The sequence below is a fragment of the Poromitra crassiceps genome (genome assembly GCF_964638095.1).
Source record: "Poromitra crassiceps genome assembly, chromosome: 16".
In the NCBI taxonomy this organism is placed as follows: Eukaryota; Metazoa; Chordata; class Actinopteri; order Beryciformes; family Melamphaidae; genus Poromitra; species Poromitra crassiceps.
Window position 1 is genome coordinate 38,225,042 of NC_139645.1, and position 15,931 is coordinate 38,240,972.

Here is a 15,931-nt window from a genome sequence, read left to right on the forward strand (position 1 = left end):
TTGACAGATTTAGCCTACTAGCTATCTTTAGTCTGACCGGTCACAGCCAGCGCTTCTCGCTGCTCATTAAAAATGTCCAAATAGGCGTTATTCTGATAAACTGATGACGTCACATATTTGGACCGTTACGTTCTCATCCTAAAAAATAGTACAACTTTATAACAGTTTTTCTTTTTGCCTGAAAACAGCTAATCAGTAATCAGTAATCAGAGTTACGAGGTTTTCTCCCAACGCATGCAGGCATAAAGGCACACACACTCGGTCGCACCTGCGGCACGTTGGCAGTGCACGGAGTAGCCGATGATCTGGTCGGCGTTGTGCTCGGGTTTCTCCCAGGAGAGCAGGGCGGTGGTGCTGGAGTAAGGCGTGGCGGACAGGTGGCGAGGAGCGCTGGGAAGACCCTCCCTCACGATCACCGTCAGCTTGGCGGTGGCGCACGCCGTGCCCAGGCTGTTGTCCGCGATGCACTGGTAGTAGCCCGCGTCCTCCAGTGCCAGTTGGTTGATGAGCAGGACCCCGGGACTCTGGGTCTTCACCCGCCTGTAAGACTTGATGGGCTGGCCGTTCTTCAGCCAGTGCATCGTCGGCGGAGGCTCCCCAGAGCTGTTGCACACAAACCTGGCCGTATTTCCCCGAGAGAGGGACACCGCATCTGGGGGCTGGAGAATCACTGGAGGGGCTGGTGGGAGGAGGAAGAAGAAAGCTCTTGCTTATAAGGGACACTGGTTATACCGACACTACATACAGCAAACATGACTAAACAACCTGGGAGTTAAAAAGCAGAATATGAATGAATGTCTGACATTTCCAAAGAAGTTTGCATATTTTCCATAACTTCCTCATTTTAAAACTCTTTGAGTTGACTATGGGAACGTGAAGATAAACTTGCTCTGTGACTTATGAGCAAACTAGTCTCAGAGATGCCTCATCAATATGAGTCTTACCAGGCACGTGCAGCTCAGCAGCAGCGATGACAAACTCTCTGGTCTTGGGTTTGTTGGCCCGGCAGACATAAACGCCGGCATGGCGACGCCTGGTGTCCCGGATCACCAGGTTCGTTTCCAGGACGACCACATCAGTGGAGATGGGCTTTCCGTCTGATCAGAGTGGAAAGGAACAAAGGACCGTCGCAGAGATCAGGTATGAGAGTGATGAAAGTGAGATGAAAATTGGACATCATTTTCTCAGGCTTTCAGTTGCCCGAGAAACAGCACAAAGGACAGAGGCAGCAGTGTGTCAGCGGCTGTGTGATCCCACAGTCTGACCAGCAGGTGGCTCTGTGACATCCCAGTCTGGATTGAGGGATGTTTCTGTATTGGCACGTTGCTTCTCGACTCTCTAAGTCAGTGGTTCTCAAATGGGGGTCCGTGGCACTTTGCAAGGGGCTCCGCCAAAAGTTTTCAGGAAAATAAAAATAAAAACCTTTTTTTTGCAAAAGCTTCATAGTTCAATGCAAATGTTGTATGCTTTAAATCTAAAATGGTTCATGGATTACATTCTAATCTAACAAACCTATCAATTTAAAAGTCAAGCACGTTACTGTGGAAACAATTAAGCTTAGCCCAAAATCACAAATCAGAATGAGGGGGTATTGTCTATCTTGTAAGGGGTCCTTGGCTGAAAAACATTTGAGAACCTCTGCTCTAAGTCAACTGGGGATACATTGCCAAATGTGACAGCAGGAGAAGGTAACAGTTTCACATGCCATCATTCTCACTAGGGGGCGTTGTTTACAAGTGTGTGTGTCAAAGCACAGAGGGTGCAAAAGAATCGACTTGACAAAATAGCACAGAAGCACTCGATGTTCCAGCAATCAAAGCTTATCTCATGTAAAGCGTGGTTCACAACACTAAAGGAGAATGGAGGAAGAGCTGAGAAGAGACAGACTATTATCTCCAAGGTCAGTGAGAGAAAGGCCATAGTAATGCTCCCATGTACAGTATGCTAATCTGATAGTGCAGAGTTGATGTTCTGTCTTTGTGTGTGAGACATAGAGGATGAGGGAGAGACGCAGAGGTATTGAAAGAGAGTGACAAATACAGGGAGTGAGATAAATAGGCAGTGTGAGAACTAGAGCGTTTGGTAGCTGTACCTTGCCTGTGAATACGATGCTCCAGGAGACCAGAGGTTTAAAGTCAGAGTGTTTGGTAGCTTTACCTTGCCTGCACCAGGAGACCAGAGGTTTAAAGTGAGAGCGTTTGGTAGCTTTACCTTGCCTGCACCAGGAGACCAGAGGTTTAAAGTGAGAGTGTTTAGTAGCTTTACCTTGCCTGCTCCAGGAGACCAGAGGTTTAAAGTGAGAGTGTTTGGTAGCTTTACCTTGCCTGCTCCAGGAGACTAGAGGTTTAAAGTGAGAGTGTTTAGTAGCTTTACCTTGCCTGCACCAGGAGACCAGAGGTTTAAAGTCAGAGTGTTTGGTAGCTTTACCTTGTCTGCTCCAGGAGACTAGAGGTTTAAAGTGAGAGTGTTTAGTAGCTTTACCTTGCCTGCTCCAGGAGACCAGAGGTTTAAAGTCAGAGTGTTTGGTAGGTTTACCTTGCCTGCTCCAGGAGACCAGAGGTTTAAAGTCAGAGTGTTTGGTAGCTTTACCTTGCCTGCACCAGGAGACCAGAGGTTTAAAGTGAGAGTGTTTAGTAGCTTTACCTTGTCTGCTCCAGGAGACTAGAGGTTTAAAGTGAGAGTGTTTAGTAGCTTTACCTTGCCTGCTCCAGGAGACCAGAGGTTTAAAGTCAGAGTGTTTGGTAGCTTTACCTTGCCTGCTCCAGGAGACCAGAGGTTTAAAGTGAGAGTGTTTGGTAGCTTTACCTTGCCTGCTCCAGGAGACCAGAGGTTTAAAGTGAGAGTGTTTGGTAGCTTTACCTTGCCTGCACCAGGAGACCAGAGGTTTAAAGTCAGAGTGTTTGGTAGCTTTACCTTGTCTGCTCCAGGAGACTAGAGGTTTAAAGTGAGAGTGTTTAGTAGCTTTACCTTGCCTGCTCCAGGAGACCAGAGGTTTAAAGTCAGAGTGTTTGGTAGCTTTACCTTGCCTGCTCCAGGAGACCAGAGGTTTAAAGTGAGAGTGTTTGGTAGCTTTACCTTGCCTGCACCAGGAGACCAGAGGTTTAAAGTGAGAGTGTTTGGTAGCTTTACCTTGCCTGCACCAGGAGACCAGAGGTTTAAAGTCAGAGTGTTTGGTAGCTTTACCTTACCTGCTCCAGGAGACCAGAGGTTTAAAGTGAGAGTGTTTGGTAGCTTTACCTTGCCTGCACCAGGAGACCAGAGGTTTAAAGTCAGAGTGTTTGGTAGCTTTACCTTGCCTGCTCCAGGAGACCAGAGGTTTAAAGTGAGAGTGTTTGGTAGCTTTACCTTGCCTGCTCCAGGAGACCAGAGGTTTAAAGTGAGAGTGTTTGGTAGCTTTACCTTGCCTGCACCAGGAGACCAGAGGTTTAAAGTCAGAGTGTTTGGTAGCTTTACCTTGCCTGCTCCAGGAGACCAGAGGTTTAAAGTCAGAGTGTTTGGTAGCTTTACCTTGCCTGCACCAGGAGACCAGAGGTTTAAAGTCAGAGTGTTTGGTAGCTTTACCTTGCCTGCACCAGGAGACCAGAGGTTTAAAGTGAGAGTGTTTGGAAGCTTTACCTTGCCTGCACCAGGAGACCAGAGGTTTAAAGTCAGAGTGTTTAGTAGCTTTACCTTGCCTGCTCCAGGAGACCAGAGGTTTAAAGTGAGAGCGTTTGGTAGCTTTACCTTGCCTGCACCAGGAGACCAGAGGTTTAAAGTGAGAGTGTTTAGTAGCTTTACCTTGCCTGCTCCAGGAGACCAGAGGTTTGGGCTGCCCTTGTGCCATACACTCCATCACAGCAGGACGACCCAGCACCACCGTGGCATTCTGAGGTGGCGCCACGATCACCACTTTGTTCAGGGCTTGTGTCGAGCCTAGAAGCAGAAAAACAGGCTCGTTTGTAATCTGGGTTCATGGTTGCCTAAATGGTCGAGACGTACAGTCGTACAGCCCAGGGGATGAATTAGCCCTCGTTCACACCAGCCACATGGGTGTCACGCTCAAGCCACGCTGATGCGATCGTTCAGGATTCTGTTCTATTTTCCAAGTGTGAAGCTGCCAGGCATGAAGTCAATGCAAGTTGTGGCGCGCCGAGCGAGGCGCTGAGAAAGTGCTTCTTGTGTGACCGGTTTAGCGCGACACTCAGCTTCTGTTCTGCGTCGTTTCAGCTCTGCTTCTGTTAAACGCCTGGTGTGAACAAAGGCTAACGCTATCCCCTCCCTCACCAACGACTGTTGAACGTCAACATTTCTTCATTTTACCCCCCCCACTTGCTCCAGTGACGCTCCAACAGAGCGACAGTAGCTGCCTCTGTGACAGAAAAGGCAATGGCTTACTTGTAGAGCGCAGGCACGTCTCTGCATAAGGATATAATTCACTTTTCTTGGAGACTGTGTGTGATTTCCCAAAGCAGCAATGGAGTCTTGAGCCACTGCAGGCCGGGCTCAGCCTGCAGGCTGTCTCAGCAGCGCATAATGCTAATGAGCATTCTGTAAACATGTTATAAATTAATCATTGAGATTACATACAGCACTGCCTGCTTATGCATGAGGCCTTAAGTGGGTCAGTCTGCCTTTGCAAGGTCTGCACTGCAGGGTGCGCCTTCAGAGGGTCCGGCTCTTCTGTCAATGTGATGGTGTGGGTGGTGCGCCTTCAGAGGGTCCGGCTCTTCTGTCAATGTGATGGTGTGGGTGGGTGGTGGGCCTTCAGAGGGTCCGGCTCTTCTGTGAATACGATGGTGTGGGTGGGTGGTTCAGAGGGTCCGGCTCTTCTGTGAATACGATGGTGTGGGTGGGTGGTGGGAGGGGCAACTGGATGTTTGATATTTTCTAAGTTAAAGAAGTGAACTTGATGCCCTCAGCATCAATCTGTCAACGTGGAGCCGCGGGTGTTGAGCTATTCTATTCATAGAGCTCTGATTAAAGTGATGGCATTGGATGTGACATGTGTTTCATGTAACGGCTCATAAAAGAGCCTTGAGTGACTTCCTCCCAGGCCTCCACATTATATATATATATATATATATATATATATATATATATATATATATATATATATATATATATATATATATATATATATATTATATTGAGTGGCTTCCTCCACGGCAGCACCAGCACCACCCAGGGGAAACAAGCTTTAATCAGCCTCCCTCATCAATTGGAGGTGTGGGGGGAAAATTGCACTTTCAAATACGTTGAGTTCTGTATGTGCCTTGAGTGTCCAAATGGCAATTACCTGTTGTGTTGTGTTGTGTTGTGTGTGTGTGTGTGTGTGTGTGTGTGTGTGTGTGTGTGTGTGTGTGTGTGTGTGTGTGTGTGTGTGTGTGTGTGTGTGTGTGTGTGTGTGAGTGAGAGAGAGAGAGAGAGAGAGAGCACATGCACTTTCTGTGTATGGAATTTGTATTTGTGCTGGTTGGCAGTAGATACACGGTTGATTTGGTCTGGTTATGTGTCCAGTTCACTCCACACAATCGGGGAGAGTGGGGAAGGGGTGTATTATTATTGTATTATTGAAACACAGCTGGTTTAGCTGGTTTAGTTTAGCTTTGCACTGTCAAGAGGGGCGGGGGGGGGGGGGGGGGGGGGGGGGACATCAGTCCATGTAAAGATTCAAGATGAAGTAAGTAAACAGATCACAAACAAGGAATTTGACTTAGTGCAAATATGCAGCGCAGAGGTCACGTCAATAGTGAAAGACAAAGCAATGCAGAAAAGCAATCACAAATGATAAAGTGCAAAATATAAAGTCCATTAAAGTGACATATGATGGGCACACACTGGTGTGTGTGTGTGTGTGTGTGTGTGTGTGTGTGTGTGTGTGTGTGTGTGTGTGTGTGTGTGTGTGTGTGTGTATGTGTGTGTGTGTGTGTGTGTGTGTGTGTGTGTGGGGGGGGGGGGGGGGGGGGAGGCAACAGAAAGGGCTAACATCCTGGTCTCAGGCAGGAGTTATGACTCATTCCTGCGCTACTCTATTTGCTCTATGGATTGAGCAAATAATTCTTGGTTCTAACAAGAACCAAGAAAGCTGAACACATTACACCAGTTCTCAAATCCCTGCATTGGCTGCCAGTAAATCTTAGAATAGACTTTAAAATTCTGCTAATAGTTTACAAATCTCTCAACGGGTCAGGCCCACACTACATCTCTGAAATGCTTCTACACTATGAACCATCCAGATCCCTGAGATCCTCAGGCACTGGTCTACTAATTGTCCCAAGGACCAAATCTAAACATGGTGAAGCCGCGTTCTCCCACTATGCCTCTCATAACTGGAACAAACTCCCTGAACACATTAGATCTGCCCCTACTCTGCCTATTTTTAAATCCAAGCTAAAGACCTTTATGTTTACTCTTGCTTTTAACTGCTACTAAACTACTGCCTCTCTCGGCCTGTAATTTTAAAAAGATTTTTCCTGTACATTTCCAACAAATGGACTGTACATGTAATAATAATACTGAAGAGTGCCTTGTAACTTATTTAAAACAGAAATAATGTTTCATGTTTGTTAATTTGAGTATATATTTTAACTAAAACTGTCGGCTGTGTTTTTTATGTGTTTTTTATATGTGCATTGCTTTGCTGCTTGTTTTTTCGATTATTTTTTTGTAAAGCACCTTGAATTGCCTTTGTGTATGAAAGGTGCTATATAAATAAAATTTGACTTGACTTGACTTGACTTGATGTGATACCTGATGCAGCATTTGCGTGTATATCCCTATTTGTGTGTGTTGTTCCCTTTAACCCTAGAACACTAACGTGATTTAAAGTTAACCTTAAACATTAAACATTAACATTAACATTAACATTAACATTAACCTTTAAGTGGTTAAAGTGATTTAAAGTCACACCATCACTAACGTCGGGTGTATTTCACCCGATGCAATATACCCCATAAAACATACTTCTCATCAAAATATCTTAAAGTACAACAATACATGGCAAATTGAGGTACTCTTCTTTTGTTTTTAAATGTGAAATATCACAAAAAACACAAAAAAGTTTATTATGGGGGACACTATAAAAAATATGTCAAATTCGGGAAAAATGAGGTAATCGTTATAAAATAAAAATAAACCCCAAAAAACAGGAGCTCCCAACTTCTCCTTCGGTCCACCCATTCATGGGACTTGTGTGGTGAAAAAAAAAAAAAAGTCACCACAATACCATTGTAACTAACCCGAAGATATTTTACCCTCTATCACTAACGTCGGGTGAAAATCACCCGAACACGTAGCCGGTAGAAAAAACCATGAATGGGAGCAGGGAAACAAACCTACATTCAATGACGTCAGTGAGCATCCTGAAGGTACCTAAGGACCCGCCCACCTCAGACAGCAGCAAGACAATGAAAATCACGTGAATTCAATTGTCCGGGTGAAAATCACCCGACGTTAGTGTTCTAGGGTTAAGACCGCGAACCGCGTGACGCGGTCTTAAAGGGATACACACACAAATGCTGCATCAGGTATCAATGAAAATGGACTGATCTCTCCAGGAGCTGGTGACAGAGCTTGATCATGTAACATGGCTTTAATGTGGGCTCCTTAATGAAACCTCAAATTAAGCAATATTACATGAGAGGGTGTGTTTTACTGTGGTTAGTGGGACGACACTGACTACGTTTACATGCACACAATATTCCGGTTTTCGCCCATATTCGGAAAATGACAATATTCCAACTAAATGAATAATCCACTAATACTCCTGTTTACATGCAGCCGTAGCTCGCCCTCCCCGACACGTGAGGGAGGGGGGGGGGGTAGAGAGAGATGCAGGTAGGTGGAGTTTTTCTGTTGAGAATAAACTTGAGGATCACTTGGTCCATTTAAGGAGCTTGCTGCTGGAAAGTTTGGCGTTGTGATTTTTTGCACATCAAAGTCTTTCATAAAAAGTAGGCTAGTAGTAGCCTACGTTATTACCTCGCAGGCTCGCAAGCACTTTGGACTTCCGTGGGCACCAATCGATGTTTCTCATCTCCTCCCAATCAGAAATGTGGGCTTTCCTTTTTGCATGCGAGAGATGATGGTTATATGATTATATCGCCTCTTCTAATGCTTTCTAGCACACATCAGTTGACCACAAACAGGCAACATGCATTGCAAACTGCGGTAAAAACCCTGATTGAGATGCATATTCCGAATGCGCTGTATACATGATATAAGAATCCTCCGAAAACACGAATAATACTGGAATAACCCAGATGTCTTAATCGGAAAATGCTAAATTCGGAAAAAAGCCAAATTCAGAAAATGCAACTGGAATATGCTGTTTACATGACCCTTATCAAATTCAGAATATTGTCATTTTCCGAATAATAGTGGAATATTGTGTGCATGTAAACATAGTGACTGATGCGGCACTGAAGTGCTTGACACACACAGTGCTTGATAAAGTATTTGATTGTATTTACATACATTTTAAATGATCAAGCCCATATTGAACCACTGAATTGATTCGCTGAACACTCTTCACCAAGTGGGAAGAATAAGACCTTATCATTCACTGAGGAGATGAACAAGGCACATGGTGCTTGTGGTTGGTTAAGTGCAGACTGTTGGCTCACTGTATGTTGGCAGGCTTGGAGGAGTGACAGCCTTCCTGTCAACACTCGGTATTAAAAATAATTAGAAGTATAGGTAATTGGAGATATGGAAAACGGAATGTCAATTGAAACAAAAAAAAAACTAATTTGAACTTATACCTAAAAGTTTAATTCAAATCATATTCAATTTCAAGCCATTGCATTAAATTTGAAATTTGTGTCTTAACAAATTACACTAAATCCGAGCATAACAAATTAAATTGTATACAATTCGAATACTATCTCTGCTGGCGCTAATCTCTTTCGAACAGAACTAAATTATGTTGTCCTCTATTTTCACCTGCATTTAATTTTCGATTTCTTCAAGCAGAATTCTAAAAGATATGCTGTAATCACTCTAGTAAAAAAAAAAAAAAAAATATATATATATATATATATATATATATATATATATATATATATATAGTTTAAAAGATATGCTGTAATCACTCTAGTTAAAAAAAAGAATAATAATTATATATATATATATATATATATATATATATATAATATATATATACAGTATATATATATGGAAGAACACGATTGCCTCTAGTGTGAAAAGGGAGCAGGACTCAGAGAATGACTCTCAGCAGACCAGGTGGGATTCCTATAAACCACATTATAAAGAATACACAGTGAGACGAATGACTGTGGGGCTCAAGTGATTGATGTGGCCCCGTCTCCTGCAAACTCCTGAGCCTGAGTGTTCATATTCACCAGTGGATTTCCACCCAGAAAGCATTAAGAAGGTCAGTGCAAAGGCTGTCACGACAAATTTCAAGGTTCAAATTTCGATTGTGAAATATTTAGAGTGCCAACCTGAACCTGCCCATTGGATGCATCACAAAACATCCGTTTTTCCATCAGTCAAATGAAGTGAATGTGTCACTGCACGTCTCCACCTTGACTCCACACACTGTGTCACTGCACGTCTCCACCTTGACTCCACACACTGTGTCACTGCACGTCTCCACCTTGACTCCACACACTGTGTCACTGCACGTCTCCACCTTGACTCCACACACTGTGTCACTGCACGTCTCCACCTTGACTCCACACACTGTGTCACTGCACGTCTCCACCTTGACTCCACACACTGTGTCACTCCACGTCTCCACCTTGACTCCACACACTGTGTCACTCCACGTCTCCACCTTGACTCCACACACTGTGTCACTGCACGTCTCCACCTTGACTCCACACACTGTGTCACTGCACGTCTCCACCTTGACTCCACACACTGTGTCACTGCACGTCTCCACCTTGACTCGACACACTGTGTCACTGCATGTCTCCACCTTGACTCCACACACTGTCACTCCACGTCTCCACCTTGACTCCACACACTGTGTCACTGCACGTCTCCACCTTGACTCCACACACTGTGTCACTCCATGTCTCCACCTTGACTCCACACACTGTCACTGCACGTCTCCACCTTGACTCCACACACTGTGTCACTCCATGTCTCCACCTTGACTCCACACACTGTCACTCCACGTCTCCACCTTGACTCCACACACTGTGTCACTGCACGTCTCCACCTTGACTCCACACACTGTGTCACTCCACGTCTCCACCTTGACTCCACACACTGTGTCACTGCACGTCTCCACCTTGACTCCACACACTGTGTCACTGCACGTCTCCACCTTGACTCCACACACTGTGTCACTGCACGTCTCCACCTTGACTCCACACACTGTGTCACTGCATGTCTCCACCTTGACTCCACACACTGTGTCACTGCACGTCTCCACCTTGACTCCACACACTGTGTCACTGCACGTCTCCACCTTGACTCCACACACTCTCATTCTTTGTTGCTCTTGCAATATTTCTACTCGCAGCACAACACACACATCCCAACCGGTACCAGCAAGACTTTGCCTATCCAAACACTGTAAACATTGTAGAGTAGACTTTGTCTGCCTATCCAAACACTGTAAACACTGTAGCAGACCCCACCTGTATCCAGACACTGTAAACACTGTAGCAGACCCCACCTGTATCCAGACATTGTAAACACTGTAGCAGACCCCACCTGTATCCAGACATTGTAAACACTGTAGCAGACCCCACCTGTATCCAGACATTGTAAACACTGTAGCAGACCCCACCTGTATCCAGACACTGTAGCAGACCCCACCTGTATCCAGACACTGTAAACACTGTAGCAGACCCCACCTGTATCCAGACATTGTAAACACTGTAGCAGACCCCACCTGTATCCAGACACTGTAAACACTGTAGCAGACCCCACCTGTATCCAGACATTGTAAACACTGAAGCAGACCCCACCTGTATCCAGACATTGTAAACACTGTAGCAGACCCCACCTGTATCCAGACATTGTAAACACTGTAGCAGACCCCACCTGTATCCAGACACTGTAAACACTGTAGCAGACCCCACCTGTATCCAGACATTGTAAACACTGTAGCAGACCCCACCTGTATCCAGACATTGTAAACACTGTAGCAGACCCCACCTGTATCCAAACACTGTAAACACTGTAGCACCTGTTGTGATGGCGAGGCTGGCTTCACGACTGAAGTGCTGCCTGGCGGGGTTGGACGCGACGCAGCGGTAGGCGCCCTCATCCTCCGTGGTAACTCCCAGAATCTGGAGCACCCCGTTAGGGAGGGATATGAACCTGTCGCACACAGGGGGGGGGGGGGGGGGGGGGGGCAGAGGAGGGGTGACGCAAGGAGAAGACAAGGAAAGGAGGAGAATGAGACATGAAAATAATATGGATAAAGGACTTAGTGCTGTGAGGCATCAAATATCTCGCTGATCTGCTCTGTGTGAGACGCGCCGTGTCCTCAGAGACAATCCAGTCCAACCAATTTCAACTCAGAAAATAGACTGAGAATGAAAGGGCAGGAAAAGAAAGGCGGAGGTTGTTTACTGGACAAAAATGGGTCACAAAGAGAGAGAGAGAGAGAGAGAGAGAGAGAGAGAGAGAGAGAGAGAGAGAGAGAGAGAGAGAGAGAGATGAGTTGTGTATCACAGAATCCCCCTAAAAATATATTTCAAGAAAAACAGTATGCATTTGATCTCATGGGTGCAACTTCTACTTGTATTGTTGATCATTTTCTATGTCAGCCTTTCGCCCACATCCCTCCACGTCTTCCCTCTCCTCTGGAGGTCATGTTCCGGACGCTCCATCACTCACAGTCTGGAGGCTTCTCCCCCCATGGGCCTGGCATTCAACTGCCATCCCACAACCTCTTACTGCCTCCATCATAGCCTATTAATCCCACCAAAATATGATCAGTGCTGCTAGCCCAGAGGGAGGGAGGGGGAGAGAGAGGGCAATGGAGGAGACAGAGAGAGAAGAGAGAGAGAGGCAGAGAGAGACAGTGAGAGAGACACACAGAGAGAAGAGAGAGAGAGACACACAGAGAGAGAGAGAGAGACACACAGAGAGAGAGAGAGAGAGAGAGAGACAGAGAGAGGGAGAGAGAGAGAGAGAAAGAGAGAGAGAGAGAGAGAGAGAGAGAGGGAGTAAAGGGGAAGAGAGAAGAGAGAGAGCCGGTGATGTAGCGCCCATCCTTTTGCTCATCTCTGTGAGAGGCCATTAAGAGAGCTGCATCCCACCAATAAGACCTTCTGAGCAGTGAACACACACACACACACACACACACACACACACACACACACACACACACACACACACACACACACACACACACACACACACAGCTGTTTGAGGGTCATACAGGGCTGTGCAATAAGGCTGCAGACATATTCCAAGGGCCCAGGGCTAGTCACAGGGCTAGTACAGTCACAGGGCTAGTCACAGGGCTAGTCACAGGGCTAGTACAGTCACAGGGCTAGTACAGTCACAGGCCTAGCACAGTGACAGGGCTAGTCACAGGGCTAGTCACAGGGCTAGCACAGTCACAGGGCTAGTACAGTCACAGGGCTAGCACAGTCACAGGGCTAGTCACAGGGCTAGTCACAGGGCTAGCACAGTCACAGGGCTAGTACAGTCACAGGGCTAGTACAGTCACTGGGCTAGCACAGTCACAGGGCTAGTACAGTCACAGGCTAGTCACAGGGCTAGTGCAGGGCTAGTCACAGGGCTAGTACAGTCACAGGGCTAGTCACAGGGTTAGTACAGTCACAGGCTAGTCACAGGGCTAGTACAGTCACAGGGCTAGCACAGGGCTAGTACAGTCACAGGGCTAGTCACAGGGCTAGTACAGTCACAGGGCTAGTACAGTCACAGGGCTAGTACAGTCACAGGGCTAGTCACAGGGCTAGTACAGTCACAGGGCTAGTCACAGGGCTAGTACAGACACAGGGCTAGTACAGTCACAGGGCTATCACAGGGCTAGTACAGTCACAGGGCTAGTCACAGGGCTAGTACAGTCACATGGCTAGTACAGTCACAGGGCTAGTACAGTCACAGGGCTAGTACAGTCACAGGGCTAGTCACAGGGCTAGTACAGTCACAGGGCTAGTCACAGGGCTAGCACAGTCACAGGGCTAGTCACAGGGCTAGCACAGTCACAGGGCTAGTACAGTCACAGGGCTAGCACAGTCACAGGGCTAGTACAGTCACAGGGCTAGTACAGTCACAGGGCTAGTACAGTCACAGGGCTAGTACAGTCACAGGGCTAGTACAGTCACAGGGCTATTACAGTCACAGGACTAGCACAGTCACAGGGCTAGCAGAGTCACAGGGCTAGTCACAGGGCTAGTACAGTCACAGGGCTAGTCACAGGGCTAGTACAGTCACAGGGCTAGTCACAGGGCTAGTACAGTCACAGGGCTAGTCACAGGGCTAGTACAGTCACATGGCTAGTAACAGGGCTAGTACAGTCACAGGGCTAGTACAGTCACAGGGCTAGTCACAGGGCTAGTACAGTCACAGGGCTAGTCACAGGGCTAGTACAGTCACAGGGCTAGTCACAGGGCTAGTACAGTCACAGGGCTAGTCACAGGGACCATCAGGGCATCTCTAGCAAATTGATGTTTGTTAAACGTCAGCATTGTTCCATTAACAAGAAGTTAACACAATCAGAGAATGTAGAATAACTAGGCATTTCGCTCGCTTGATTCCTAGGCTCACCCGCAGCTCGGCCGCCGCACGGCCTCGCCCGCCCTCGCCCGCCCTGCAGCTCGACCGCTCACCTGCTCTTATGACATCACTGATGACCACTGCGCGTCGCAGCCTCACCTTATGTTCAGACCTTACAGTGGGCCAAATTCTTCCGGGTCCTGTTAACACTTCCGCCGGTCACGGCGCAAAATAAGAGAGTTGTTTTTGGAGCGGACAGTGCAGGGGGTGACCTGTTAGCCAGGTCAGATAATGTTATCGTCGACAATGACGAGCACTTTCTTGTAAAACATACCTGGACTCCAACAAAGAAAGCTTCAGATAGTTTTCTCTCCTCGAGCGCTCAAGCGCCCAGGGGCGGAAGCCATCGTCTCTTGTCTGGTTGCTCCCTGATTCTACCTACTTATACTCCGATCCCTTATATAGCCTCAGACAGGTTATAAATTGGACGATTCCCAGCCCAGCCAATCAAGCCTGAATCTGCAACAACAAGATGGACCACAGCTAATGTCCAGTGGCACTCTGGAGCCAGAGAAACTCCGGTTGAATTTCTAGTTATTATAAAATGTGGAAAATAGTAAAAAAATAAAGAAAAGTATTGTGTTTCCAAAGAATTGACTGGCAATATACAGGTTCACATTTTAACTGATTGAGTGCCAATGACGACTATAGTCGTCAATTCAAATAGTAACGTAGAGTGCCAATGACGACTAAAGTCGTCAATTGCGTTTTTTGACTGATGCATCTCCTGTAAAAATATGGGGCATGTTGAAGGTGTATAAAGTATTTTACGGACCCATTAGGTGGCGACAGCGCTCTCCAGACCAGAGAAAGGCAAGGAAAAACAGCAAAGAAGCCATGATGAAAGAGAAACCAATGCATGCTGGAGCCAGAGCGGCACAGATTGCTCTGGCTGGAGCCAACGTTAGCGAACAGCAGCCAATCCGCTCCCACAACTGAGCCCCTCTGTCTCTGCTGCATAGTTTCTCCACACGATTAGCCGCCAGAAAAGGAGACACCCGACACCGATAAAAGCCAAACCATTCTCAGCAGTCCGGTTTGGCTTTTCGGTGTCGCGCTGGGAGCCGGCGCACAAAAACGGCGGAGCGCTCCGAAAATAGACGCTGGGTGCGTGTTAGGCTGTGTGTTAGTGTGGGGATGAGTTTCTCCCAGCTCCGGCATGCAGGCTGTGTGTTAGTGTGGGGGTGAGTTTCTCCCAGCTCCAGCATGCAAGCTGTGTGTTAGTGTGGGGATGAGTTTATCCCAGCTCCAGCAGGAAGAGATTTGTCGCCTGAAGCAGGTAGCAGAGATTCGAGCAGAGCCACCAGAGACACTCCCACGGAGGAGGAGTTTGCAGTTGAGGGGGGTGGGGCACGCAGGGCACCACACAACTACACCACGTCACTACATCAGAAAATATTAGCTTCAGAGTCAGTGATGTGCTTGAAATGCTTCATTTCACAAAAGGCTCATTATCTCAGCTTCTAGTTTGAAACGTCTGTTTTTGGTGAAATCAACCTATCTTCTCCGGCTGATAACTAAAGAACGGAAAATGATATCAATAAACTTTTTTTTGCTGATGATACAAGAGAGTCTCATCGTTCTTTGGGCGTGTTCGGTGTTTACATAGTAATATCACACAATATTCTGTGGGTCTTGAGTTATCACTGAAAACGCTCTGAAAGGGCTGGCACTGGGAGCATCCGTTTTCCAAAAGTGGCTGGCACTCAATGAGTTAAGTGCTAAATGATGGCCTCTTGGTATTTATTTCTACTGTAGAATATCTAGACTAATGAGCTCGTCTGTTTGTGCTAAATACAAGTGATTGAAATGACTAAACCTTGCAGAGAGAGAGTGGGGGGTGTTGGATCATAATTCAACCACAGAATTGAGAAGAGCGGGTAATAGCCACTGTGTTGCTGCACTCCACTTACAATAGATACAGTGTTGCTGCACTCCACTTACAATAGATACAGATCAAAGCCACTGTGTTGCTGCACTCCACTTACAATAGATACAGATCAAAGCCACTGTGTTGCTGCACTCCACTTACAATAGATACTGTGTTGCTGCACTCCACTTACAATAGATACTGTGTTGCTTCACTCCACTTACAATAGATACAGATCAAAGCCACTGTGTTGCTGCACTCCACTTACAATATATACACATCAAAGCCACTGTGTTGCTGCACTCCACTTACAATAGATACAGATCAAAGCCACTGTGTTGCTGC

General features: G+C 46.6%; 1 protein-coding gene across 1 annotated transcript in view; it reads right to left on the reverse strand.

Moving 5' to 3' along the window:
* Positions 1 to 15,931, reverse strand: part of igdcc4 (immunoglobulin superfamily, DCC subclass, member 4) — a gene marked incomplete at its 3' end in the record, with an annotated part of 121,877 nt that overhangs the window by 34,214 nt on the left and 71,732 nt on the right. The window contains exons 4-7 of the mRNA XM_083652759.1: positions 11,147 to 11,280; positions 3,778 to 3,912; positions 945 to 1,097; positions 269 to 679 (exon numbers count right to left, since the gene is read on the reverse strand). Of these exons, the coding sequence (XP_083508885.1) occupies positions 269 to 679; positions 945 to 1,097; positions 3,778 to 3,912; positions 11,147 to 11,280 (833 nt within the window). The remainder of the gene's footprint in view (positions 1 to 268; positions 680 to 944; positions 1,098 to 3,777; positions 3,913 to 11,146; positions 11,281 to 15,931) is intronic.